This window comes from Triticum urartu, chromosome 7A, assembly GCF_056163025.1.
Source record: "Triticum urartu cultivar PI428250 chromosome 7A, HENAU_Tu73, whole genome shotgun sequence".
NCBI classification, from domain to species: domain Eukaryota; kingdom Viridiplantae; phylum Streptophyta; class Magnoliopsida; order Poales; family Poaceae; genus Triticum; species Triticum urartu.
Window position 1 is genome coordinate 210,157,833 of NC_141879.1, and position 27,783 is coordinate 210,185,615.

General features: G+C 43.4%; 1 protein-coding gene across 4 annotated transcripts; it reads left to right on the forward strand.

The window, feature by feature from the left end:
• The first annotated feature begins 557 nt into the window (after positions 1-557).
• Positions 558-27,387, forward strand: PA200 (proteasome activating protein 200). Of its 4 annotated transcripts, none has more exons than XM_048690669.2 (35): positions 559-937; positions 2,893-2,995; positions 3,081-3,193; positions 3,273-3,395; positions 4,308-4,409; positions 4,500-4,665; positions 16,663-16,779; positions 17,122-17,189; positions 17,274-17,375; positions 17,474-17,690; positions 17,839-18,066; positions 18,158-18,285; positions 18,381-18,498; positions 18,600-18,815; positions 18,894-19,043; positions 19,139-19,215; positions 19,300-19,517; positions 19,725-19,938; positions 20,050-20,129; positions 20,199-20,316; positions 20,394-20,564; positions 20,886-21,054; positions 21,128-21,171; positions 21,367-21,409; positions 21,488-21,633; positions 22,634-22,728; positions 22,888-23,813; positions 24,702-24,956; positions 25,037-25,132; positions 25,497-25,675; positions 26,032-26,113; positions 26,353-26,474; positions 26,573-26,665; positions 26,926-27,079; positions 27,161-27,387. In XM_048690669.2, exons 1-35 carry the CDS (start codon positions 777-779, stop codon positions 27,200-27,202), a joined length of 5,436 nt encoding a protein of 1,811 aa, XP_048546626.2. In that variant the 5' UTR covers positions 559-776; the 3' UTR covers positions 27,203-27,387. The 4 variants fall into 4 exon arrangements, with proteins under 4 accessions (XP_048546624.2, XP_048546626.2, XP_048546625.2 ...); XM_048690670.2 differs by having other exon boundaries at positions 561-937; positions 22,888-23,786; XM_048690667.2 differs by having other exon boundaries at positions 558-937; positions 17,122-17,375.
• The last annotated feature ends 396 nt before the right edge of the window (positions 27,388-27,783 follow it).

Consider the following 27,783-nt stretch of genomic DNA (forward strand, 5'->3'; position numbering starts at 1 on the left):
GGCCAAGGGTGTCAAGCTCTACCTCTGATTGATTGTCAGCTTGTGGCGACTCGTCCCTAGCCGCCGGCTCATCTGCAGCAGCAGACTTTTTCTTTTTCCAAGTCGGTGCAGTTTTGGTCTTGACTACTTGTGCTTTCTTCCTCTTTGAGAAGGGAGAGTCGACAAAACGCATGATGATTTGTATGTTCGATGTTGTATTGTTGAATTATTTGTTGTATTGAAAGATGAACTATTTGTTTGAATTGTAATAAAATTGAACTATTTATTATTGTTGATTTAATTTTATGTGTTTGATCTTTTTGGTTTTGTTTGAAGTACATATGTTGTTTGTGCTGGCACGCGCGTTATTTTTTTAGTGCCTCCTGGAGCGGCTCGCGCACGCTATATTTGGGGCGGCCACTGGAGCCAGCGCTCAGCTATGCGTAAAAACTGATCATTTTGACGCTGTAAAGACATTATTGCGCGCAAGCCTTGCGCGTTTGTTGGAGATGCTCTAAACTAAAGAGAAACTCAGAAGTCCACCGTACACCAGGTCCACGCAGCCCCGGAGCCTGCGTCACTGATAACAGCAGCGCCCCCCTGCCTTGGCCGCGGAGCACCGGTCGCCGAAGTCGCCCTCTGGCCTCTTTGGTCGTCGTCTCCCCCTCGCTCGTCTTGGAGGCGAAGAAAGAACCCGGCCGCTCATAAATTCTCTACCCGATTAAACCCCAACCAGAAACCCGTCACCCATTTCCGCCTCGCCTCGCCTCGCTTTGCATCGCAAGCACACAGCGGCGATGCATCTCTACAACGCGTGGCTGCCCCCGGCGGTGGCGGATGCCGCGCGGGGGGAGGCGGCGGCCTTCGCCGGCGCGGTGCGGGCGGCCAAGGACGCGTGGCGCCCCGACGACCCCGACTCGGCCTACGCCACGCTCAAGTGGATCTCCGTGTTCGACCTGTAATTCCCTCGCGCCCTTTCCTCCGTACCGATTCGATTCGATGCGGTGCGATTCGATTTGCTTTTGGGATTTTATATGCACAATCGCCAGTCGCGTTGCTCTCGTAATCCGGAGAGGTTTTGAGCGATTCCATTTCCATGACTGTGTGAAGGGTTAGCTTGGGGCTCGCGGTTGTGGAATTGTTGGGCATCCACTCTCTGGAGCTTGTTCGGCTAAGCCGTGAATGGGATGAGCGCTTGTACGATGGAGTCCGCTACTGGAAAACATAGTCAGAATTAGTTGTCATTGGCGTACATTTCTGTACTGTGACTCTGCTTTTGGGTAAAACACTTGCCACAAGGCTCACGGCCTAAGCTCCAATACCAAGCTCGTTTCTGAGCTTTTCCTGCCATCTTTAGCATCTTAACAAAAGTTTTGATGATTAATTAGTTCATGAGATGCTAATTAGCTACTACAAACTCTTTTGGGCACTAGCATGTAGCGGTGTTCGTCATATGTGATTGGTGGATCAGATTGAGGGATGCCAGGAGGCAGGGTCCATCTGAAATTATCTCTCTCGGTCTGTCATTGGTTTCTTTGCAAATACTGAAGCGTTAGGGTCTGTTTGTAAATATCTATTTATGCTTTCTTTTGAATATAATCAGTGCAAATGCGATCTAATAGACTGTGACCCACCTGATGATTAGTACCCAAAGATGGATATACACTATATTCTGCCCCTTTGTATATTTCAATTTGAATGATTTTGTCACAGTTGGATAAAGTAGTCTTCAACCTGTTTCTCTGCACCGCGAGCAACTCCAAAACATATAAATTGTAAAAATGTCGTTGTCACATTTGATTTGTAGGAAGTACATCTGTAGAAAAACCTAAGATTCTTGTAAAAGTATTTCCATTCAATATACGGAACAGTTACTTTGGTTACATACGGTAGAGAAAAGCAATCATATTGCTTCAATTCAGTTTCTATTTAGATGATTTTGAATGTGCTTGTGTGCTTGGAAGGGGAGCCTTGGTGTAGTGGTAAAGCTGTTGCCTTGTGACCATGAGGTCACGGTTTCAAGTCCTGCAAACAGCCTCTTGCAGAAATGTAGGGAAAGGCTGTGTACAATAGACCCTTCCCCGGACCCTGCGCAAGCGGGAGCTACATGCACCGGGCTGCCCTATTTGTGCTTTAAAGTTAATTTATTTTGCGATAAAAGCTGTATTATATATTTATATTACACTGTATGCTTTTCCAATTGTGTTATAGCCTGTCTCATTCAGATTTACATGCAATGTCTGCCCAAGTTGTGTTTTCTAAAATTGTATTGGGTTGTGATATTAATACTCTGGATTGATCTGTGAAGTAGTATTATAACGACTATGACTTATTAATTGGGCATGTGTTTTGTGAACATGTGTTCTTTGAGTAAAATATATAATTTATTTTGTTGATGGGGCCAATGAATTAAACTGCAAAGTTGATGGGCTATATATGAGATCTAAGACACACAATACACAGTTTAGATATATGGATTTGATTTTCATTTTTAATATGTGAGTGCCTCAGATATTGTTTAATTTACATGGGAATTTATAGTTATTTTCTATGTGGGGCCTTGGGAGGATATCGTCTTTGGAATTAGGCCGTGACTCCACATGAGTCTCCAATTAATGAATATGCAACGATAAACATGTACAATTCTTAACATGACCTTATACAAAACCCTTCACTTCATAACACTGGTTAATATATTGAAGTACACATGAGATTATAATGGCACTTTTATGTTATGTGGCACACATTTTCCCTTTCTCTCTAACACAGCAATTTCAATTGTATATTGAAGTGAGGCTATACTTGGAAGGGCACAACTTGTTTTTGTTGTAACATACTAACAATGTAATTGAATTTGGTTAATTATCAGGATTTATGTAGCAAATGTTGATGTTTGATTTTTTATGGATTTAGTTTTATCAAAGCAAAGAGTGACGTTGCTCCTGAGGACATACATGCTCTTGTAGAGCTTGGGTTTGGAATATTTCATGCATCGCAGAATAAGTTTGTTGTCCAGGTAATGGCCTGCAATTAATGATTTATCTATGTATAGTTAAGATCTTTTGTTCTTTGGTGATATACACTAAACAATTGGTAACCAGATAAAATGGGGAGGTTTGCTCATCAGGCTTTTCAAAAAGCATGCGGAGAGACTTTCACTTGATGTGCAATGGAGGCCGCTTTACGAGACATTGATACAAACCCATTTCAAGAGGTACAGTTCTGAACACACATATTTTCTGGTGTCGAAAGAACTACATGAGTTAACATGGTGAATGTCATGTTTATTTCAGAAACATGGGCCCTGAGGGCTGGAAAGTAAGGCAGCAACACTTCGAGACCATCACCGGCTTAGTACATGCCTCTAGGACTTTCTTTCCTGAAGGTGCAGCTGCTGAGATTTGGTTGGAATTCAGGTTTGGCAGTTTCTGTTTGGCATATTCAGCACCCGTGTTTATTTTTTCCCGCATACTTCTGCATTCTTGCTTCTATGCTGCTTTGATCTTTCTTGATTCATTGGCATATTATCCAGTGAAAATGCGAATTGGTGAAAATCCTGTCAAAATCCAACTTGGAACTCATGTCCTTTGATGGACCGGCTCAATAAGAGAGGGAGACTAGATAACCTTTATTTATTCCTTTCCTTAACAAGATGTACTTGCATCCATCGCTTAGCTGAAACTTTCCTAGCAATCTTCACTAACAAATTTTATCTTATTCCCTAAGGCTAATATCTAAGTAGTACTAGTAGTTATCTTGTCTCAACTATGGAACCAAAAGGTAAGGAATCATTGTTTTCTAATCAGCGACAGGGTAACACTTGCTATATCTTCTCATACTGTTTGTTAATGGAGAAATGGTGCTTAGCCATGCATATTTGGGTACATGCTAGATTATAAGCAAGTTTGGAGACATGTACAATGCCCATGCAAGTTTGGGATCTGCGAGAACTTTAGGGACTTCCGAGTGCTATGCTACACCTGTGCTAGGTTAGAGACTTGAGTGTCATGATTCTGCTATTTTAGAAATCTATGATGCTATTATCGCTGTCCCTTTTCCATGATAGGCCCAATAGAATCTAAAAAAAATGATAAGTCCTATAGGAAATATCCATAAGCAGCTGAATGCTTGTGTTTTATTTGCACTGTTTTTTTGTTCCTTCTGTTGCTACTATCAATGTTATTGTTTTCTATACTATTAGTATTGTATAAATTCGAAAAATAGCACAAAGTGTATCAATCGTTTCTTATCACCACAACTGGAAATTTGTGCTTGGTGAGTTCTGCCGAAATAGAACTGCCTGACCTGATACTGTATTGGAACCACAGGCCGTTGCTGGAAAATCCATGGCATAACTCAGCATTTGAAGGTGTTGGATTTGTTAGGCTGTTTCTTCCTGCAAACTCGAGGAACCAGGATCACTTTACGACGTAATTGAAACGGTCACATATTTGATCAATGAGCTTCCTTATGTTGCCAAACATCTATTCTTTTAACTAACTTATGACACTGATTTGTAGTGATTGGATTGCACAATGTCTACACATTTGGGACTCTGTCACAAATTGTAACTTCTGGGATATCCAATGGGCTGCCATCATAGCACGTTGCATAAAAAATTCCAGATCCATTGAATGGGAGAAGTTTCTGCCGCTATTGTTTACAAGATACTTGAACATGTTTGAGGTATGTCTGGCTTTCAGGTTGAATTCTTATGTACCTTTTTTATGGGGAGACTGTAGTGAAGGCCCTGACGGTGGAGAGGAGGGGTGGGGGTGGGGGTGGGTGGAGATGTACAAACAGTTTACATACACCAGCGACTCGAAAAAATAGGCAACAGAATCAACCCAGCTATTCTCTCCTAAAAAAATGTTCCATGGACATGGCAACTGGGCGTGACACTGTCTAAAATCTTCACATTGTGTTATTTCCATATATGCCACACAAAAAGGACAGACCCAGTGCTAGAAGCTCCCAGACCAGATGGGGTATGGGGAAGGATTATACGAGGCAAGCCTTACCCCTGCACAGTGCAGTGCAGAGAGGCAGTGTTGAACCCAGGACCTCTTGGCACAAGTGGGGAGTACTTCACCACTGCGCCAGGCCTGTACTTCCCATATGTGCCACACAGCGGTTATAATTTTTTTTCCCATGAAGAGCGTCTGTTGGAAGTTGCTGCTCCAACCGACCATGCTAAAGGCACTTTCCAACAACAGGTGATTGCACATTTGTGGGCACCATCATAGCGCATCATGCATGGAGAATCCTCCGACACATCAAGCTTTTCTTTTCCGAAAAGGAAGGACAAGCTTCCTGGCCTCTGCATCCTCAGATGCATACAACCATAATTTCATTAAAAAGATACCAAGTATCAAGACTGAACACAACGGTTTACAATAAACGAAAAACTGAAGGATAGCCAACATCTCTATCATCTACCACTAACCTATTACCGGGGACCATATTCCTCTGGTAAAATAGTTGGGACTAAGCGATGTACATGATACTCCAAGATAACACGCCGTCAAGAAGGGATTGCAGCTCATACGTCGATGTTGCTGAGTTTTTTTATAAAAGGTCAATCCTGTGGTTATCACCCCCGGAGGAGCTTCGAGCTACACATCTTGGGAAGGAAACGACTCACGTAAGCCAATGTTTCTTGATCTGACCAAAGAGGCTGACCAAGGGTTTTTACCCACAGAAAACGCATACTCCGCGCTGATTCACCAATACTGTTGTCCACCATCTCTGCTGACCGGTGCCTGCTGTCCTAGCTGGCTCATCGTGTGTCCCTCGACGTGCCATTGGATCCCGCTCAAGCCCTCTGCTTGTGTCGGGATCAGAGAAGTTTGCCAGATGCAACCCTGACGTAGCTGCCGGCCAAAGAGTAGAGGTCGTGCTGCCGCACCACATGCTGGTTCACCGCTGATCGCTTTCAGGCTGCTGCGCAACCGATCCACCACTTCATGGTGGTCATGGCCATAGCCTCCACAGTCACCACTCGCACTAGACTACAGCCCAATATCGCCACCTACGCACCTGGCCACTGCGAGGGCGCACGGGATCTGAATGCACCGGCAACACCGTGCAAGGTGCATGAGATATGAAGTATTTGTGTTTCATCTTATACGTCTTTGTTGTGCAACTTACTTAAGCTTTCATATGGGTTGGAATATGTGTCCATTGGAATGAAGCTGTTACTAGTTCCATTTATTTGTTGCAATTGGCCTGTCGGATTCCATCCAAGTTTTTCACTCTTAAATGAAGGTGGACCAAAGTTTTCTTTTGAGGTGCTGGAAGCATAGCCGAGTGTTTCTATAATAGGCATCGGTGATATTGACGATGCGGCATGCTTGTGTTTGCAAAACATACAAAGAATATAAAACTAATACCATCATCTTATCGGTAATTTTTCATCTGCTGAAGGCGAGAAACTGACATCTGTTTTGTTCGTTTATGAGATGTTTCCTCTGAAACTAAATAACTAACTTTCTTCAACTGCATTCATGAAGAAATAATAATGAGAAAAAAGTGAAAACATCAAAACAATGATGATCAAGTGAAGGAAGGGGTCGAAAAGATGAGTATGGAAAAACAACATACAGAAATTTTTGCTTTTTTGATGATTTCTCCCGAACAGAATGTTTTCCACTTTCTTAAAATACTTTCAAGAAGGAATACAACGACAACAACAACAAAGCCTTTAGTCCCAAACAAGTTGGGGTAGGCTAGAGGTGAAACCCATAAGATCTCGCAACCAACTCATGGCTCTGGTACATGGATAGCAAGCTTCCACGCACCCCTGTCCATGGCTAGCTCTTTGGTGATACTCCAATCCTTCAGGTCTCTCTTGACGGACTCCTCCCATGTCAAATTCGGTCTACCCTGCCCTCTCTTGACATTCTCCGCACGCTTTAGCCGTCCGCTATGCACTGGAGCTTCTGGAGGCCTGCGCTAAATATGCCCAAACTATCTCAGATGATGTTGGACAAGCTTCTCTTCAATTGGTGCTACCCCAACTCTATCTCGTATATCATCATTCCGGACTCGATCCTTCCTCGTGTGGCCACACATCCATCTCAACATACGCATCTCTGCCACACCTAACTGTTGAACATGTCGCCTTTTAGTCGGTCAACACTCAGAGCCATACAACATTGCGGGTCGAACCGCCGTCCTGTAGAACTTGCCTTACTTTCAAGAAGGAATAATGGGAAAAAATGATAAATGATGGAGTGTATAAAAGATGAGCAAAGTCACAACAAGACTAAAGCAATATAACATACAAGGAAACATGGAGCTTTCCTTGTCTTGGAGGCTACATACGTTGACCGCTTTTGCCGAAAAAAATCTAATAGTTAGAGGTCTGTACAAAGGCCATTATATTGTATTAAGGGGCATGGAGGTCCATGTATCATCATTAGATTCATTGCTCCCGATAACTGTTTTTCGCCAATATAGTACCAACCACACCTTGTCCACTATAGACTATTGAAGTACTATAGTGCACTATTCCAAGATGATGTAGGGTAGAGACCCTATAGCCCGATCTTTCACGAAAGGAGCGGATCCCGGGGAAAGAACACGAAGAACACGAGGATGAACGGAAGGTAAACACAAGAGGAAATCACTAAACCGACATGAATAAGTCACACATGGGCTAGATCCTCGAGTACATAGAACGATACACGAATCCACGGACAACTAGGGACGATACACGGTAACCGGTTCTCCTCCGTGAGGAGGTCTTGAATCCACAAGGGGATCTTCTCCGCAAGGAGGTCTTGAATCCAAGGTGGATCTTCTTTGAAGAGGGGCCGCGGTCTCTCTCGAGGAGTAGATCCGATATGGATGAGCAATGCTCTATCTCTCAAATGAGCTAAACCAATGCTAACCCTAGCTAGGATGAATGGGGGGTCTATTTATAGTCTAAGTGCAAATGGGGGCGAAGTGAAGGGGTACATGGGCCTCAGGCCCGAACACTGTGCGCAGACAGGTACCGGACGTCCGCTGGGGACCGGTCGTCCGGTGTCTCAGGAGCTGCCGGACGTCCGGTGTCCTCCGGTCGTCCACTGGTTCCGCTCTATGATGGGGGTGCCGGACGTCCGGAGGCTCCGGACTTCCGCTGACTTCGGCTTGGGTGCGGTCGCGCCGGTCGTCCGGTCGGGGTCGGACGTCCGCTCATTGGCCTCGGGTGCAGGGGCACCGGTCGTCCGGTCTGGACCGGATGTTCGCTCGTTTGCTTCGGGTGTCGGGGCACCGGTCGTCCGGTCTGGACCGGACGTCCGCTGGCTGGGACTCGGCAGATGCTTCAGGCGCCGGACGTCCGGTCTCGGCCGGTCGTCCGGTGGCTGGGTCTTTTCCGGCAGCCCTTCTTCTTCTCCGTCTTCTCGTCCATCTTCCTCTTCTTCTTGTCCTTGCTCCTTAGCTTCTCCATTGTACCTGAGTATGCACAAAGTATCCATATGAGGTAGTAGCCATGCTTCATGTGCATCAAAGTGGAATTGTGAGAGGAGAGATGTCATCTCGGTTTCAAGGGCTCTTGCACGTGATCGAGTCATGGGTCCGGTAGGCACTTGATGAGACAATGGTAGGTCCATGGGGATGACCTTGGGATGCTCCGCATCATCTCCCCTCCCTTAGGGAAGATCCGTCCTCGGATCAAAATCTTCATCACCATGGAAGGGAGAGAGATCTTTGACGTTGAAGATGTCGCTCACGTTGTACTTGTTGCGCGGGAGGTCGATCTTGTAAGCGTTGTCGTTGTAGCGTGCAAGCACCTTGAAGGGTCCATCCGCTCGTGGTCGAAGCTTGGATTTGCGTTCTTGTGGGAAGCGGTCGTTGCGAAGGTGTAGCCACACTTGATCACCAGTGTTGAAGACCATAGGTTGCTTGTTGAAGTTGAGCTTGGTCGCAAGGCGTTGAACTTGGCGCTCGATGGTGTTTCTTGTATCTTCATGCATCTTCTTGAGATGTGTCACACGCGCACTTGCGTCCAAATTGATGCGCTCTTGGAGTGGTAGAGGAAAAATGTCCAATGGTGACAATGGGTTGAATCTGTAAACGACCTCGAAAGGCGACTTGCCGGTTGTTGAGTGTCTTGCTCGGTTGTAGGCGAACTCGGCGATAGGTAGGCACTCCTCCCACTCCTTGATGTTCTTCTTGATGAGTACTCGAAGTAGAGCAGAGAGTGTGCGGTTTGTCACCTCCGTTTAGCCGTCGGTTTGAGGATGGTACGCCGTGGAGAAGAGTAGCTTGATTCCGAGCTTGGCGCATAGGGTCTTCCAAAAGTAGCTAAGGAACTTGACGTCGCAGTCCAAGACAATTGTCTTTGGCACACCATGGAGACGCAATATTTCCCTACAAAAGAGATTAGCAACATGTGAAGCATCGTCTATCTTGTGACAAGGAATAAAATGTGCCATTTTGGAGAAACGGTCCACAACGACAAATATGGAATCTTTCCCATTGCGAGTTTTTGGCAAACCAAGTATAAAGTCCATGCTTATGTCCTCCCAAGGTTGGTATGGAATTGGTAAAGGCATATAGAGACCATGAGATTGAGCTTTGGACTTAGCTTTGCGGCATGTCGAACATCGGTTGGTGAAGCAATTGACGTCCCGAAACATCTTTGGCCAAAAGTAGCTCTTCGAGAGCGTGGTGAACGTCTTGTCGCGTCCGAAATGTCCCATTAATCCTCTTCCATGCGATTCCTGCAAAAGCAATAAACGAAGGGACGACTTGGGGATGCAAAGTTTGTTAGCTCTCATAAGATAGCCGTCTTTGATGTAATAGCGTTCCCACGATGTATGCGACAAACACTTGGCATAAGGAGTGGCAAAAGTCTCATCATGCGCATACAATTCTTTGATATGCTCGAAGCCAATGACATCTAACTCAAGTTGCGTGACTAGCATGCATATGCGGGAAAGAGCATCCGCTACGATGTTTTCTTTACCCTTGATGTACTTGATGACATAGGGAAAAGACTCAATGAATTCACTCCATTTAGCATGACGCTTGTTCAACTTAGTTTGACCCTTGAGATACTTGAGGGTCTCATGATCGGTATGAATGATAAACTCATGGGGACGAAGGTAATGTTCCCATTCATGTAAAACACGGACTAAAGCATATAGCTCTTTGTCATAGATGGGATAGTTGAGTTGCGCTCCGGAAAGTTTCTCACTAAAGTAAGCTATGGGTCGCTTCTCTTGCGTTAACACACCTCCTATGCCATTACCGCTAGCATCGCAATGAATCTCAAAAGGCTTGTCGAAGTTGGGTAAAGCAAGCACGGGAGCATGAGTAAGCAAATTCTTAAGCTCATTGAATGCGGTATCTTGGGATGGTCCCCAAATAAACGGCGCATTCTTCTTGCTCAAAGCATGCAAAGGCGAAGCAATGGTGCTAAAATCCTTCACAAAGCGACGATAGAAACCCGCAAGACCAAGAAAACTACGCACTTGATGCAAGTTGGTTGGTTGCGACCAAGTCTTAATAGCATTGATCTTGGACTCATCTACATGAACACCCTTAGAAGAGATCACAAAACCTAAGAAAACGAGCTTATCAACACCAAAAGGCATTTCTCCATATTAGCATAGAGACGCTCTTTTCTAAGAGTTTGCAAAACGGTGCGAACATGGGTGACATGCTCTTGGATAGATTTGCTAAACACAAGAATGTCATCGAAGTAAACCACAACAAATATACCAATGTAAGGGCGAAAGACATGATTCATAAGGCGCATAAAAGTGCCCGGTGCTTCCGAGAGACCCATAGGCATGACTAACCACTCATACAAACCAAACTTGGTTTTGAATGCGGTTTTTCATTCATCACCCTCTTGTATGCGGATTTGATAGTAACCACTCTTAAGATCAATTTTGGAAAATATAGTGGCACCACTAAGCTCATCTAGCATATCATCTAGGCGTGGAATGGGATACCTATAACGAACGGTGATAGCATTGATAGGTCTACAATCGGAGCACATGCGAAAGCTACCGTCACGTTTTGGCACAAGAATGACCGGTACGGCACAAGGGCTCAAACTTTCACGCACATGACCATGGTCTATGAGATGCTTTACTTGCCTTTGAATTTCTTTGGTTTCTTCGGGTTTGACGCGGTAGGGAGCTTTGTTCGGAAGTGGTGCTCCGGGGATGAGGTCGGTGCGGTGCTCAATGCCTCGTAGTGGAGGTAGTCCCGGAGGTAGCTCATCGGGGAAAACATCTTGAAATTCCTGCAAAAGAGAAGACAACACTAGAGGAAGAGTGTGAGAAGTGTTAGTTTGTGTTGTATTGTCCTTGCACACGAGGACGTAGTGTAGGACACTAGATGGGTTCTCACACACTTCTCTCATCTCACGTTTGGTGGCAAGTAGAACGAAGTTCTTGTTTTCGCTCATCGTGGAGGCACTCAATTTGGGCTTGTGGCGCTCACTCTCTTTTTGGTGGTTCACTCTCTCACCATTCTCTCCACGATGGGTGGCTTGCTTATCGGCGATCACTTGGCTTGGAGACATAGGTCGTAACACAAACTCCTTTCCTTGCATCTTGAAGCTATAGTGGTTGGTACACCCATTGTGGACGACTCCTCTATCGAATTGCCATGGTCGTCCAAGGAGAAGATGGCAAACGGTCATTGGGATGACGTCGCACTCCAAGGTGTCTTCGTAGGCGCCGATTTTGAAAGAGACTTGTACTCGGTGCTCGACTTGGATGGTACCGGAGTCACTAAGCCATTGCACTTTGTATGGATGTGGATGCTTCGTCTTGGGCAATTGGAGCTTGGAGCAAAGTTCTTCACTTGCGAGATTGTGACAACTCCCTCCATCGATGATGACCTTGACAGATCATCCATTGATGCCGGCCTTGGTGTGGAATATGGTGCATCTTTGGTCTTCTTCTTGGTGATGTTGGAGAGTCAAGACTTTGGAGACAACAAGTGCGGGACTTGAGTTTTCATCACAAAAGACTTGTTCTTCTTCATTGTTCACTTGGCGGTGCATAGCGACTTGCTCAAGGGCTTCCATTTCTCCTTCGCTCATGGAATCATAAGTGCCATCGTCGTTGAAGATCATGGTGCGCTTGTTGGTGCACTCATAGGACTTGTGGCCTCGGCCGCCGCAAGTGAAACACTTGAGGGAACTCGTCTTGACGGTCTCATCGGTAGGGGTTGTTGATGATGAAGCTCTTGGCTTGAAGTTGCTTGTAGTAGGCGAAGCTTTCTTGGAAGTCGACTTGTCGATGTTGGAAGTAGACGGTCTTGTAGTTTGTGTTGGCGTCGTTGAAGCTTGGTTATTGGAGAAGCCGTATGACTTGGATGAGAATTTGGCATACTTGAAATCATCTTGCACTTGGCGTTCCGCTTTGGTAGCTTGGTGCACGAGCTCGATGAGATTTGAGTATGGTTGGAAGTCGGCGATCTTCTTGATGGGATGATTGAGTCCATTCAAGAAACGTGCCATAGTTTGCTCATCATCTTCCGTCACATTGGCTCTTATCATTGCAATCTCCATCTCCTTGTAGTATTCTTCAACGCTCTTGGTTCCTTGCTTGAGTTGTTGGAGTTTCTTGAAGAGGTCGCGGTTGTAGTAGGTAGGCACGAATCGTGCTCTCATGACATCCTTCATTTGTGCCCAAGTAGTGATGGGTGGATCACCTCTTGCCTCGCGGCGCTCAATGACTTGTTCCCACCAAATGAGAACATAGTCTTGGAACTCAAGTGATGTCATTGCGATCTTCTTCTCTTCTTCATAATTGTGCAAACGGAAGATCTTGTCAACTTTCAATGCCCATGAAAGGTATTCTTCGGGATCGTTGCTTCCGTTGAACTTGGGCATGGTGAACTTGAGCTTGCCGTAGCGTTGCTCTTCATTGTGTTGGGGTCGGGGATGATGACGCCCATGTTGTAGATGATTGTCCAACTTGTGGTGCTCTTGACGCGGAGGGTTCCCATTGTCTTCATGCTCTTGATGAACTTGATGGTCTTGGCGAGCTTGTGGAGGAACGCGTCGAGCTCGAGGGGGAACTAGACGATGCATGTGAGCTTGAAATCGTCGTTCATGAAGTTCTTCGCGAAGTGCTTCCTCTTCTTCACGGGCTTGTCGGCCTCGGTCGGCAACGGCTCAACTCGCATCACGTAGAGCTTGTTGCGTCTCAAGTGCTTGAGCGTCACGGAGTTGTTGTTCTTGACGTTGAGCCTCGGTATTTTGTGCATTTTGGTGTAGACGCGCGCGTTCTTCCTCTTCATGTTGGCGTTGTTGTTGCCGTTCTCGAGCTAGCGCAAAGGCTTCTTCGGCTTGACGTCGACGGCGCTCTTGAGAGTCGGTGTCCCGAAGCGGATTGAGGTTTGCTTGATTGTCAGTGCGCGCGGCTCGACGAAGAGTGTTCGAAGTCGGTGTACTTGAGTCGGAATGGCGACTTGAACGGCTCCTTCTTGAAGTGGAAGAAGAGCGGTTGAGCAACAAAGCGCGATTCTCGTCCATCCTTGCGTCATTCTCTTGCTTGTGATCGTCGAGCTTGTGGTCGAAGTAGTCCCTTGTACGTTGCTCGGAAAGTCGCAAGTCGGCGGCAAGGTTGTCGATGCGTTCACTCATAGCTTGTTGCTCTTGATGCAAAGCACGTTGTGCACCGAAGAGATGACTCTTGGTGACGAAGGAGTTCATGTCGTCGTCTTGCTCCATGAAGAGTGGGTTGGTAGAAGTACTTGACCTATCCATCATTCCAAGACAAGTGTGAGTGGTAGAAAGAGAAGAACGAATACCAAATGTACCTTGACCGAAGTTGAAAGTGAATCGATGATCACTCCAATGTAGGACAAGGAAATAGCCCAATTGGTACGAATTCTCGTCGGTTTCTCACACCTACACAAGTAAAAGCTTATGGTGGAGCTTGGTTAGGATGGTGGCACAATTTTTAATGTGAATGTAAGCAAGATTCAATAATGTTGGAGAAGATTCGCAAGATGCGATGTAACAAGTAGACCAAGCATATACGGTACACAGAAACACACACGCAAAAAGATAAGTGGGGTTGTGCAACCAAGGGTGAGCCAAAATGTGGAATCCACAAAAAATGCTCTTGTTGCACAACACTAGAGAGACGCTAGCACGATTGCACGATAGGCGGATACAAGAACTTGTGCACAACCTACTTAGCAAAAATGCAACTACTTCTATCCCAAATATGTTTTATGCAAGGTGTTGCTATGATATGATCCAAGATGATCGAGTATGACAATCTTAATGTTGTATGATGCTATGGTTCTTGCTTAAAAGCTCTTTGCTTATCTTTCCTCTTTGCTTAAAAGCTTGGTTGGCTCTTTGATGTTTGAGCTCTTTTCTCATGCAATGCTTGACGAACCAAGATAGTAAGTGAGCATGCGATGACAACTTAGTGACACAAGAGATGATACCAATATAGGCAACAATGATGTATGTATGTATGCTATGGGAAGTATGATCACTAAAGTGCATAAGTCTCGTTGCCGGCAATACTCAATGGCTAGTCTCGATGGGTAAGCAATGCAAAGGAGTAAGGCGATGATGGCTATCAATGTAATGGCAAGAGTGATATGTCCAATACCAAGATGAGGTTACCGGTCTTGCTTCCGGTATGGTGTCAAAATGGTGGCACGAATACCAAGTCGTAGTCGAGGTGGTCGTTGTTGATGACCGGTGTTGATGACGCGTCCGTGGCGAAAATGAGCGGCGGTGGTGTCGATGTCGAACCGTACCTAGATAGCCGAAACACAAAAGGATACGGTACCGCAACTCAAATTCTCAAAACCAAAGGCGATCAAAATCGTCGGAGTAGGTATCGGTTAGGTGGTGGTGTGGGTTGGGATATTGGCAAAGATTGCGGAAAGTCGGTGGTGGTGTAGCGGATGTCCGGTAGTGGACGGATGTCCAGTCGCCGGTCGTCCGGTCGGGTCGGACGTCCGGTGCTTCCTGGGTCGCCGGACGTCCGGTGATGTGACGGTCGTCCGGTGGTCGGGGTCAACCGAAATTTTAGATCCGGGAGGTGATTTTGGGGGGAATATGGGGAATTTGGGAGGGATTTCGAGGTGGAGATGGTGGGTGAAGGCTAGATCTACTTGCAACGCAACAAATTCACGGATCAAAACCAACAAAACATCATCAAAACTCACAAAACACAAGAAAAAATTTTAGGGCTAATTTTGTGGGGATTTTCGGATTAGGACGAAAAACAACAAAATCAAGCTAGAAAAACGAAGAGGGGGCTCCGAAATCGTGATGAACCTGGCTCATGATACCAAGATGATGTAGGGTAGAGACCCTATAGCCCGATCTTTCACGAAAGGAGCGGATCCCGGGGAAAAAACACGAAGAACACGAGGATGAACGGAAGGTAAACACAAGAGGAAATCACTAAACTGACACGAATAAGTCACACATGGGCTAGATCCTTGAGTACATAGAACGATACACGAATCCACAGACAACTAGGGACGATACACGGTAACCGGTTCTCCTCCGTGAGGAGGTCTTGAATCCACAAGGGGATCTTCTCCGCAAGGAGGTCTTGAATCCAAGGTGGATCTTCTCCGAAGAGGGGTCGCGGTCTCTCTCGAGGAGTAGATCCGATATGGATGAGCAATGCTCTATCTCTCAAATGAGCTAAACCAATGCTAACCCTAGCTAGGATGAATGGGGGGTCTATTTATAGTCTAAGTGCAAATGGGGGCGAAGTGAAGGGGTACATGGGCCTCAGGCCCGAACACTGTGCGCAGACAGGTACCGGACGTCCGCTGGGGACCGGTCGTCCGGTGTCTCAGGAGCTGCCGGACGTCCGGTGTCCTCCGGTCGTCCACTGGTTCCGCTCTATGATGGGGGTGCCGGACGTCCGGAGGCTCCGGACTTCCGCTGACTTCGGCTTGGGTGCGGTCGCGCCGGTCGTCCGGTCGGGGTCGGACGTCCGCTCATTGGCCTCGGGTGCAGGGGCACCGGTCGTCCGGTCTGGACCGGATGTTCGCTCGTTTGCTTCGGGTGTCGGGGCACCGGTCGTCCGGTCTGGACCGGACGTCCGCTGGCTGGGACTCGGCAGATGCTTCAGGCGCCGGACGTCCGGTCTCGGCCGGTCGTCCGGTGGCTGGGTCTTTTCCGGCAGCCCTTCTTCTTCTCCGTCTTCTCGTCCATCTTCCTCTTCTTCTTGTCCTTGCTCCTTAGCTTCTCCATTGTACCTGAGTATGCACAAAGTATCCATATGAGGTAGTAGCCATGCTTCATGTGCATCAAAGTGGAATTGTGAGAGGAGAGATGTCATCTCGGTTTCAAGGGCTCTTGCACGTGATCGAGTCATGGGTCCGGTAGGCACTTGATGAGACGATGGTAGGTCCACGGGGATGACCTTGGGATGCTCCGCATCACAAATACTGAGGCGAGTGCAATGTTCTCTTGGATGTCATCAAATTTCTTGCTAATCCGAGTCAAGCTTATATTCATTCTTCAGTGTTATGAAGCCAAATCTAGTTGGTACTTAGATTTTGTTTACTGTAAATACCAAAAATATTCATACGGTTGGTATATCACAACGTTCGTCATATGTTATTCAGCTGTCAGATTTAAAGTAGCATTATGTATGGTAAATCCATTAAAGTAGGATTACATAATCTTTTCCACAATCATTAATATATTTTTGTCTCTGTTGCTAGGTTCCTATATCTAGTGGGAATGGGTCGTACCCTTTTCCAGTGGAGGTGCCTAGGAACACAAGATTTTTGTTCTCAAGTAAGACCAGATCACCTTCCAAGGCAATTGCAAAGTCTGTTGTAAGCTATCCTTATCCTTTCAACTATTTTTTCTTGACAGCTTGTGGAAGATTTTATGCACTTAAGCCTTTAATATTTGATGTCTTGGTATCGGCATAAAATATGCATGAATAATGGGGCCAACTTTCTTATGATTCTAACCACTTGTTCAGTCACTAGCTAATAATTTATGGTGTATTCTGCTGATAAAGTTATCCCTGCTATTCATGTTTTAGTTCATATATAACAAACTTGCCATAGAAAAAAAATACTACAGCATGATATTTTGTAAACATTACGGCTTGTTGCATTGTTTAACCAAAGCAAGATACGACTAATATTATCTTTTATTTTTGTTTGCAGGTGTACCTTTTGAAGCCTAAAAGTCTGGCACTGGAACAATTTGAGAAGCTCATAAATTTTCTAGAACAGTTTGTCTTCTGGTCCTTGTACTTCTTTTTGCTTGTCGCACTGGCTCTTTATTTTGTTTTAACTTATGTCTTTCTGGCATTTAGATTCTATCATCCATCAAATGGGGGTCGCTGGACCTACTCATTGGAGCGTTTTCTGCGGTATCTTGTTTTTTACTTTGAAAGACGTCTTCAACATGAACAATTGTAAGTGATCAATCTTAACTCATGCTGCAGCTTGAAGTATCTTGTGCCACATGAGAATTTTATTGCTTGCATCATCTGATTTAATAATGGCAATGCAGTGACACAATGGATGAGAAAAATGAGCAGTTCTGTTTGGGAAAAGAAGAGAGAGCTGTTTTTATCAAAGTAGTGCTGAAATTACTGGATCGTGGTCAGTACAGCAAGGACGATTCTCTTGCTGAAACAGTATCCATTGCAACTTCAATCCTGTCTTATGTCGAGCCATCCTTGGTGCTTCCGTTTGTCGCAACGAACTTCCAACTAGCCTTGGAGACAGTAAGTTTGGCAACACATGCAGCATACCTGTTACTATTTTTCTTGAGCTTGGATGTCATTACGACGTGCAGGAGCCCTAAAATATGCCAATATTTATAGTTTTCAGTTAACTCGCAAGCAAGCTAACGACTTTACTTTTTCCTGACAGACTACTGCCACCCACCAGTTAAAGAATGCTGTCACATCTGTCGCATTTTCTGGACGGGCGCTTCTTCTAAGTTCTTTATGCTCAACTCAATCTGGTGATAGTAGCATGATTGATACACTCTATGATCTTATTGTCACTTCCCTTTCAAATGCATTGCTTGGTATGGATGCCAACGATCCACCTAAAACTGTAGCTACGATGCAATTAATTGGCTCAATATTTTCAAATGTAAGTATTTATATGATTTAACCTTGTCTTTGCACACTGGTTTATGATATTGCCGTGCAGCATTTAGTTAACCATTGTTTGGTGCTTATAGCTGGCTACAGTTGGTGTTAGTGATGATGTGCCTGCTTTCCTCCAAACTTCCTCTCTATCGGATTGGCTAGATGAATTCTTTTGTCGGCTGTTTTCTGTGCTTCAGAATCTGGAATCAAGTAGTGCCATGTAAGCTGTGGTTGCTAAACTTTTAAATTGTCATTACTACTGAATTATTTTTGGAGGACATGCTAAATGATATCTTTCTCTTTTTGTTGTGGCAGCGCGGAGGGTTACCAGACCTCAATCATGCCGGGAACTTTTCTCGTCGAGGACAGCCCTCACTATTTTTGCATGCTAGAAATAGTTCTGGGAAAGTTATCAAAAACCTTATTTAATCAGGTATTGCGCTTTTTTAATTAAATGCTCCACCTCCTTGTCCTAAAAGGTTTAACATGTGAATTTTCTGTCATGCTCATGCTTCTTGATTTTCCAATTGGCAGTCCCTTAAGAAAATTGCCAAGTTTGTCAATGCAAATATCCTTCCTGGTGCCACTTCAGAAGTTGGACTTCTTTGTTGTGCCTGTGTTCATTCATATCCTGAGGAGGCTTCAGTCTACCTTGTAAAGCCTATCTTAATGACTATCATGTCCTCCTTCGAAGGTACCCCCACAACAGGTTATGTTGGAAGAGAAGTTCCTAACAATATGTCTACTAAGGTTTGTTCAAAAACTGTAACATTTGTTGGTTGAGCTCTTACATTCATTACACACCAGCTGCCTTGTATGCACATGCAGGCTACACTTTCTCCTGCTCTAGAAACAGCATTGGACTACTATCTGAGGGTTTTGGCTATATCCATCAGTTATGCGGGTCCTGTCTTACTGAGCTATAGAGAAGAATTAAAGCACGTAATAATGTCTGCATTCCAGGCCCCTTCATGGAAGGTTTATATTTCCTCTTATCTTTCATACATTTCGACAGACAGTCACCCATTATATGTTACACTTTGAAATGATGAATTCCCTTTTGGAATAATCAGGTCAATGGAGCTGGTGATCATCTCCTTCGCTCTGTGCTAGGAAGCCTGGTTTCATTTTATCCACTAGATCAGTATAAGTATGTCTAGCTTATTTACATCTGTCTGATTTTATCATTTGATCTTTAAAAGATGTTATCCAACAAAATCTTGTTATTTTATAGGCCATTTTCTTGTCAGTCCATTGCTAATATTATTGAGCCATGGGGTTGTTCAAAAGCTCATCAGGACAGGGACGTTGAAATGCTTAATTTTCCTCCGAAGTGGCATGATCCCAGTCAAGATGAACTATCTTTTGCAAACGAATTGTTAGAATTTCATTTTCAGTCGGCTGTGGAAGAGCTTTTGACTATTTGCCAGATGGAAGTTCAGTCTGAGACAGGTACATATATTCTTGTTCTGACCAACGAGATAACCCTGTATGTTTTTTTCCGGCTTGGTTATGCATATGTTAAAGCATGTATGCTAATCTGACAGGAAGCTGATTACACCAATCTATGTTAATAATTAAGTTGTTTTTCTTATTTTTGTCATTGTTCTCTTTGTCCGAGTGTCCCCTTGATACCCTGTTATTCTGTTCTTTTGGCAGGAGATGAAAAGGAGCACCTAAAAATAACGCTATTGCGCATTCATTCTGCATTGCAGGGTGTAATGTCGTGCTTACCTGAACTGCGTCCATCATATAAAGATGGGAGGTCCAATGTAGTAGAGCCCAGTTTCTTTATTGCAGGATCTTCTGGTAGCACCGTTGGCAGCTCAGAGATGCGTGAAAAGGCTGCAGAACTTGTGCACATAGCATGCAGGTAATGTACATTCGTACTGCACCCAGTTCTACTTACTAATCATTTTAAAGCTTATTTGCTTTCATCATTTGCAAGTTTATTTATTCTCAGCATTCACAATTCTTTTAACAGGTACTTATTAAAGGAAAGAACTGATGATAGTATTCTCCTAGCACTTGTAGTACGCGTGATTGATGCTTTGGTGAACTATGGTATGATAGCTATCTTAGAAACTTGCACACTGTACTTTTGACTGCTTACATGACAGTGTACTGCTGTAGGTAGCTTGGAATATGATGAATGGTCAAGTCATGTTCAAGCTTGGAAATTAGAGTCTGCTGCCATCATTGAGCCTCAATGCAACTTTATTGTTCCATTCCATGCTCAGGGCAAAAAGAGGTATATATTGGTCCTACTTTCTAGTCTGATTCCATTACATGGATTGCGATTGAAATTCAGTCTCTTATTTCTATTAGACCTAGATGGGCACTTGTCGATAAAGCACACTTGCATAATACGTGGAGATGTTCACAATCATCATACCACAGATACCGGACAAATGCCAATGTATCTCCGTCTAGCCTCATGGTTAATTTGGTGAAGGATCTCCTAGATCTCTCACTACACAACTATGAAACTGTTCGCTCGTAAGCTCTCTTTCCCTCTTTATTTACATGTGACATGTAGCTTGCAACTTCTGTTTAGGCTGTTAGTATGTATTTTCGTTCGAATATTACCATCAGCATAATACATAGTAACTCGAGAAACTGTTGATTCTGACTACTGTATGTTTCTGTTTTTCTCTGTTTTTGGAATATAACAACGCACAGTTGTGGATATTGATTTGTTCGTAGTTTTCTTTATCTGGCTGATATTGATCATGACCCCATAGCAGAAATGAAGTTTCGATCAAAGGGTTATGTGGTCATACATCAGTGACCTACTTTACTTTGTTACCATGTTTCCAGGTATGCTGGAAGATCGCTAACAAAAATGCTGAAGCGCTGGCCTTCTCTAATTTCTGATTGTGTTCTTACCCTGACTGAGAATTTGCGTGATTCGAAAGCCCTGGAACATGTGGTGCTTGGTTCTTGCAGCATTCTCGCATCACAGACTGTTTTGAGACACTTGACAACTGTATGTCTATTTCACAATCATATATAAGTTATATCAGTGATTTTAATTATATTAACATAATTGTTCAATGTAGGATTCTGCTTCCCTCTCTTCATTTATCATGGGAATTTTGGGAAGGTAATTGGCAGATACTCTAGGTTTTCCCTAATCGTTTCTAATAGCTTAGAACTACCAGTACTGTTTCTTTACACATACACAAAAGAATGAGTATTTAACACTCAACAAACAAGGAAAGAGAAGCATGCAGTATCCTTTGTTAAAAGAGCACCTTATTGATATGTATGTACTAAATCTAATCTTCTTGTTCTGTAGCTCTCATCATGAATCGATAAAGTGTCAGAAAGCTATTACTGAGGTAAGTTTCATAAACATAAGACGGAGAAAACTAAAACATGATATTTGCCACTAAATATTCTGTATATGATGTTTACAGCTCTTTGTGAAATACAACATACGTTTCTCTGGAATATCAAGGTCTTTTTTCAAGAATTCTCAAAGTCTGGCTGACAGGCCAGGATTTCTTGGATTATTTTCTCAAATTAATGCTTTGGGCTTTGAGACTAACAGTCTACATTGGAGGTAAGCTATATGCCAACTCTATGCCAAAAACTGCGGCATCTGTATTAACATCTAGCACTTACGTTTTTTCTTACCTTGAAAAATACCTAAGACCTCTCTGTTTTTGACAAATATGTCAAACAAATTCCCTCTATTATTTTTTCTGGTTCTCTAATTTAATCTTACCATAGATAATTTCTTACGAGTTCCACGTGAGGCTTGATATGGCCTAAAAGTGGGCAGAAAGAAGGCAAGCAATTTTTTCATCTAAATTGCGGAAGCCGAAACTTGAACCTGAGACCTCTTGGCTCTGATGCCGTATTAAGTTTTTTATGCACCAACCAGTAGAACCATACGTCCGAACTGATGGAAATGGTTGGGCAATCCACATATACTTCAATATAGACCACTGTGCAGTTTGGATGGTACTAGAAGCTGGTCAGCTTAAATATGTCTTACCTTTTCCGAGATGCATGTTTATGTTGACTTCGAAACTTAGTATTTCTGTTGTTACAAGAACCGCAAATCTGTTGACATGTTTGTCCAAAGCGTTGCTCTGTAACTGCAAGACTGCAATATAGCTGCATTGTTGCAACAATTATAGAATCTCGTGCCCCAACAAGATGATGCAGGGTGTATGGAAAAAGGGTGTATCTGTACGCTGGGAGGTCTGAATATGTTGTAACCATATATGCAGCTGGCTACTTGAGCACAACATTTCTTGTTGGCAACATGGCGTGTGCATTGTGATGGGATGATGGGACATGGTTCTCATAATTCTGGTGGAACTGGAGGAATTTGATAATTCTCTAAAGCTTTCTTCTGAACTGATTTGTCATTAAAAGCTTTCCGTATGTAGTAGCACTCCTACAAAGACAATAGCGTGAAATCTACTATTCCTTATTCATCCCAATAATTTGATCTCAATAATAACTGTCATGCCATTCTGTCGGAATAAAATGACTATCTTCCCTGCTATTTACATACATTTTATTTTAACCTGTAAGCTGTATACTTCCAGGTACAACCTGATGGCTAATAGAGTACTTCTGTTGCTAATTTTGGCATCTAGAAGTGAGCCTGACATTTATTCACAAATCCTGGCAGAGACTGCTGGTATGCACAGCTTCTCCTGTTTGTAGTTTCTTTTCGTAACATTGAAATGAACATGTATGCCATATTTTCATTGTCATTTTCTCCAGCTGCACATTCCTGAAAGAACTTCCGTAGTCATGGGTTTGTCCTTCATTGTTTAAAATATCTGTTTTATGCTAGGTCATTTCTTAAGAAATTTGAAGAGTCAACTCCCCCACTCAAGGATGCTTGCAATATCTGCTCTGAACACACTATTAGAAGGATCACCTCACAAGGCATCTGTGGAAGATTCACAACAATCATTAGATCACCCTGAAGAATGCAATATTTTGTCAACAGGAAGGCTTCTGAATGACATAATCCAGGAGGAAGGATTCATGAATGATACACTAAACAGTCTCTCACATGTACATATTATTTCTGATAGTGATGGTTCATCAAAAGCAAGTTATGGTGCTTCATCGTTTCAAAGCGGATCTGATAAAGCAATCACTTACTTCTATTTTGATTTCTCTGCCTCATGGCCATGTACCCCTAGTTGGATTTCTTTAGTGGGCGGTGGCACATTCTATTCCAGCTTTGCTAAGATATTCAAAAGGCTTATACAACAATGCGGAATGCCAGTAATGTCCTCACTTCAGACTGCACTAGAAGAATTTCTGAGTTCAAAAGAAAGATCAAGGCAATGTGTGGCGGCTGAAGCTATGGCGGGCATGCTTCACTCTGATGTCAGTGGGGATTTGGAGTCTGGGAGTGACTGGTTGATGCTTCAATTGCAGAAGGTTGTGTTAGCTCCATCTGTGGAATCAGTTCCTGAATGGGCATCTTGCATTAGATATGCTGTTACTGGCAAAGAAAGATCTGGAACTCGTGCTCCTGTTCTCAGGCAAAAAGTATTAGATTGCTTATGTACAGCAGTTCCTCAGTCTGTAGCAACTAGTGTACTTGCCAAGAGATATTCTTTTCTGTCTGTTTCTCTAATTGAAATTTCTCCACATAAAATGTCCCCAGCAGAGGAGCAGTACCACGTTACAATTCTCAACGAACTGCTTGACAATATGAGTCACTCATCTGCACAGGTAATGTCAGATCACTTCGATGTGGAGGTACCTTTTTCCTTTCTAATTCCATTGTCTTTAATGAAGTTGATACTATGATCACACCTAAAGAATATTTCCTTGACATATCTAGCAAAATCGGCTGCCCTTCTGTCGTAGGACTTAATTGAGTGTTGCATGTTGTATAGAACATGTTCTTGAGCACCCTTCACTAGGATTCAGGGTCTATATCAATGGTATGATATTGTGTAATCGGGCTTGCTATGTGCTGGATTAGGTTCCTGTAAACTGGATTGCACTTATATTAAGTCTTGGACTATCTTCGTGGGTGACTGGCATAATTATCAGATGTGTCCGAACCAGAAGATACATAAAGCGCTTATAGGCTCGGACCCTCTTCTGGTGGGTGACTGGCATAATTGTCAGTTGTTCAGATGTATCCTTGCTAGCTCTCAGCTACTTGACAAAACACGTTTTGCATGTGAAATTTGGTTAATAAATTCATTTCATTGCTGCTGCCACAAGTGGAACCCTATAATCTCAATTGAAAATGTAGCCTATATTATTAATTGCAAATTAAGGACGCAACCATACTAGTTCTCAACCCCCCCCCCCCCCCCCCCCCCCCATATAAAAGAGGAAAAAAAATGCAATATGGATAGAGCAAGCGTACCAAGAAAAAAATGAAAAGAAATAAACACATACTGCCACACATTTCAGATTCAAGCCTATCAAAGGTTATGGCAGAATCAAATTGCCATGGCTACTCACCATAAATTCCCGCTAAACTCCCCATCTCATTCCCAATTGGCACTGTCAAAATTTTCTGAAGTAACGACAAGCTTTTGATAATAAATGGAGCCCAGATGTGTAAAGAAATATAGTTATCTCGAAAGAAAACAAACTCTTATCCATTTCCTTTCATTTTGATTCCAGGTAAGAGAGGCGATTGGTGTTGCTATGTGTGTCGCATGCTCGAATGTGAGATTAGCTGGTGCACGTTCACCGGGAGTCCTGACAGAACAAACCGGAAATGAATATTGGTCTAAGCGTTTGACAGATGGAGTTACTGAGTTGTCTGTGAGTATACAGAACAATAGTCAATCTAAGCAACTTGAATTGGCATCCGATTCATCCACTGTGAATGGCTTGGACAATAAAGAGGAGGCTGACGCTAAAAGAATGGAAACGGTGTTATTTCATAACTTTCTCCAGGTTGATACGTGTACTATTCCGTTGCTTCATTCTAGGCTTATGCTTTTCTTTTGCAGATTTTCCATTTCATGATTGCATCTCTGAAGTCTGGGAGATCTTCCGTTCTACTAGATGTTATTATTGCACTCTTCTACCCTGTTCTATCATTACAGGTATGCATTGTGGTAACTTCGCTGTAGTGACATAACCCAATCTTCCATGAAAGGAATTTTTACCTGTACACTCGTTTTTCGTGGTGTTTTGAGAGAAACAAGAATAATGAAGTGGAAGAATTTTCTCTTTTGATTTGCTAACCATATCTTAGAAGTCCAGTAATCCTTCTATCTTTCTGAAGAAAAACTGAAGTTTGATCCTACCTACTAAAATTCTTGAAAGTTGAGATTTTCTTTTGAGGAGAAGACAAAAATATTTTAAACCTTCCAGGAGGTCATCTTTTTTTTTTTTGTGGAGACAGGTACTAGCAATTGTTAGAATTAGGAATTCTAACAATTTGACTGCCCTGTTATGTTTTTGCAGGAAACATCAAATAAAGATTTGTCATTGCTTGCAAAGTCAGCTTTTGAATTGCTTAAATGGCGGACTTTGCCGCGCCCTTTTCTTGAAACAGCTATTATGGCTATCCTTTCTTCAGTCAGTGATCCCAACTGGCGAACCAGATCAGCGTTGTTATCATATCTCAGGACCTTTACATACAGGTTCATACCCTCTCTTCTGATTGCTATTTTTCCAGTATTAGAATAAATGTTTTTTTAGTCCGCAATGTGTTCTTCTCTAGTTTTATTCTCAGTGTGAAAAACTTACCTTTGATACTACACTGGCAGTGTCAAAACCTAGGTCATTGCTGCAAACAGCTCACTGACTGTTTCTATGGTAGTGTGGCGTGACTTGTGAAGTGTATTATGACGTATTTTTCTCATTGAGGATGATAGAGACTTACATTATCTTGTACTTGCAGATCTAGTCTTCTTGATGGGTTAATATTTCTTAGTTGTCATGTGGTTTTGTGATTCTCCCAGTGGTCTTGGAACTAATCGAAAGTTAATTGTCACAGGCACACATTCATTCTTTCTGGCTCAGAGAAATCACAAATTTGGCAAACAATTGAGAAGTTACTTGTGGATAACCAAGTTGAGGCAAGTATATATCTTTATTTGGCCTCTGACTCACTCAACATTTTCTTTCCACCTGTTGTGTTATTCAAGAAATGTGTACAATTTGTACTCCTGACATGAAAAGCACTAAGAATATCGATCTTTCTACTTCTAGCCTTTTCCTTGGTATAATGGATACATATGAGTGTTGTTCTTACTAAAGGTCCTCTAAGTGAAGATACCTGTTGCTAATTGTATGAACTTTACCATTCTATACTCAGGTCAGGGAGCATGCTGCTGGTGTTCTTGCAAGCTTAATGAAGGGTATAGATAAAGATCTATCGAAGGATTTCCGTGATAGATCATATGCACAAGCCCAACGTATCCTTGATACGAGAAGAAGGTAAACTTTGTACTGAATTCTGATATTACTGTAGTATTTTGTGTCACCGATTGTTGAGCAGATAATTGGCTAATACATGTGAATTTTTCATGTTGCAGAACTCCAAAGTCCGGCCATTCTGTTGCTACCATACATGGTGCAGTACTTGCTCTGACGGCTTCGGTGCTTTCTGTCCCATACGACATGCCAAGGTACTCGCTGGCCTTACCTTATTTGTTGCATAGTACTCCCTCTGTAAAGAAATATAAGAGCGTTTAGATCACTAGAGTACCTTATTTGTTGCATAGTACTCCCTCTGTAAAGAAATATAAGAGCGTTTAGATCACTAGAGTAGTGATCTACTCTTATATTTCTTTACAGAGCGAGTTGATAGCAGGTGGCATCAGCAACAGATTTGTTGATAGTTCTATTGCTCCATAACCCACACTTACGTCAGCCCTGGTCTTTGCAGCTGGCTTCCTGGTCATGTAACACTACTGGCCCACTTCATCCGCGAGCCGTCTCCTGTGAAATCTACTGTGACAAAGGCTGTTGCTGAGTTTAAGAGGACACACGCCGACACTTGGAGCATCCAGAAGGATGCCTTCACAGAAGACGAACTGGAGGCAAGCTCAATATCTTCAATTGCTGGTTTGCTGCACACGTTGATGTCATTTCTCACAGTTTTGCTCAATTTGCGCTTGCAGGTCCTCCGGGATACATCGTCCTCGTCATCGTACTTTGCTTAGATTCAGAGACTGATACCAATACAGTGATAGCAGATTTTATGAATTTGGCCAGGAGGAAGACTAGTTGCACTGGTGATAGAAAACTTTTATGTTATTTTCAATCGATGAACTGCCAGTGATGATCATATATCCATAGTTGCATAAGGTGTATTGTAGTTTCGTCAATAAAGGCTTTCCTTCATACAGGCTAGATATATGGACTTGAATGAGTATATATATGGAATGAGCTTCTGCAGTTATTATTATTTTTGCTAAGCACCGGGATAGCAGAAGCGGGCAAGAACTCGCAGGCGCACTGCTAGTTGAACGCACGGCGGTTTCGCCTACTAGAAATAGTAGGCGAAATAGTCTGCTGATTTGGTATTGGTAATGCCTGGTGCAGCATGTGGTCTTTACCTCCAACATGTCCTGTCGTTGCTTAGCAAAAATTCAAGGTTTTAGTTTGGATACTGGGCTTCTGCGATTATATTTCACATTACTATGCCTTAGTTGCAGTTTGGATAGCGTGCCATTTTGGCAGTACTAGGAGATAGATTGATTTGCGCCATCTACAAAGAGTTAAGGGCCTCTTTGATTCGTAG

Bases quoted from the DNA above. Each gene is read 5' to 3' on its own strand.
- PA200 (XM_048690667.2), top strand. From the start codon at position 777: ATGCATCTCTACAACGCGTGGCTGCCCCCGGCGGTGGCGGATGCCGCG. The intron at 2,996-3,080 runs GTAATGGCCTGC...ATTGGTAACCAG, and splicing joins AGAATAAGTTTGTTGTCCAG to ATAAAATGGGGAGGTTTGCT. The intron at 21,410-21,487 runs GTAAGTTTCATA...TGATGTTTACAG, and splicing joins GTCAGAAAGCTATTACTGAG to CTCTTTGTGAAATACAACAT.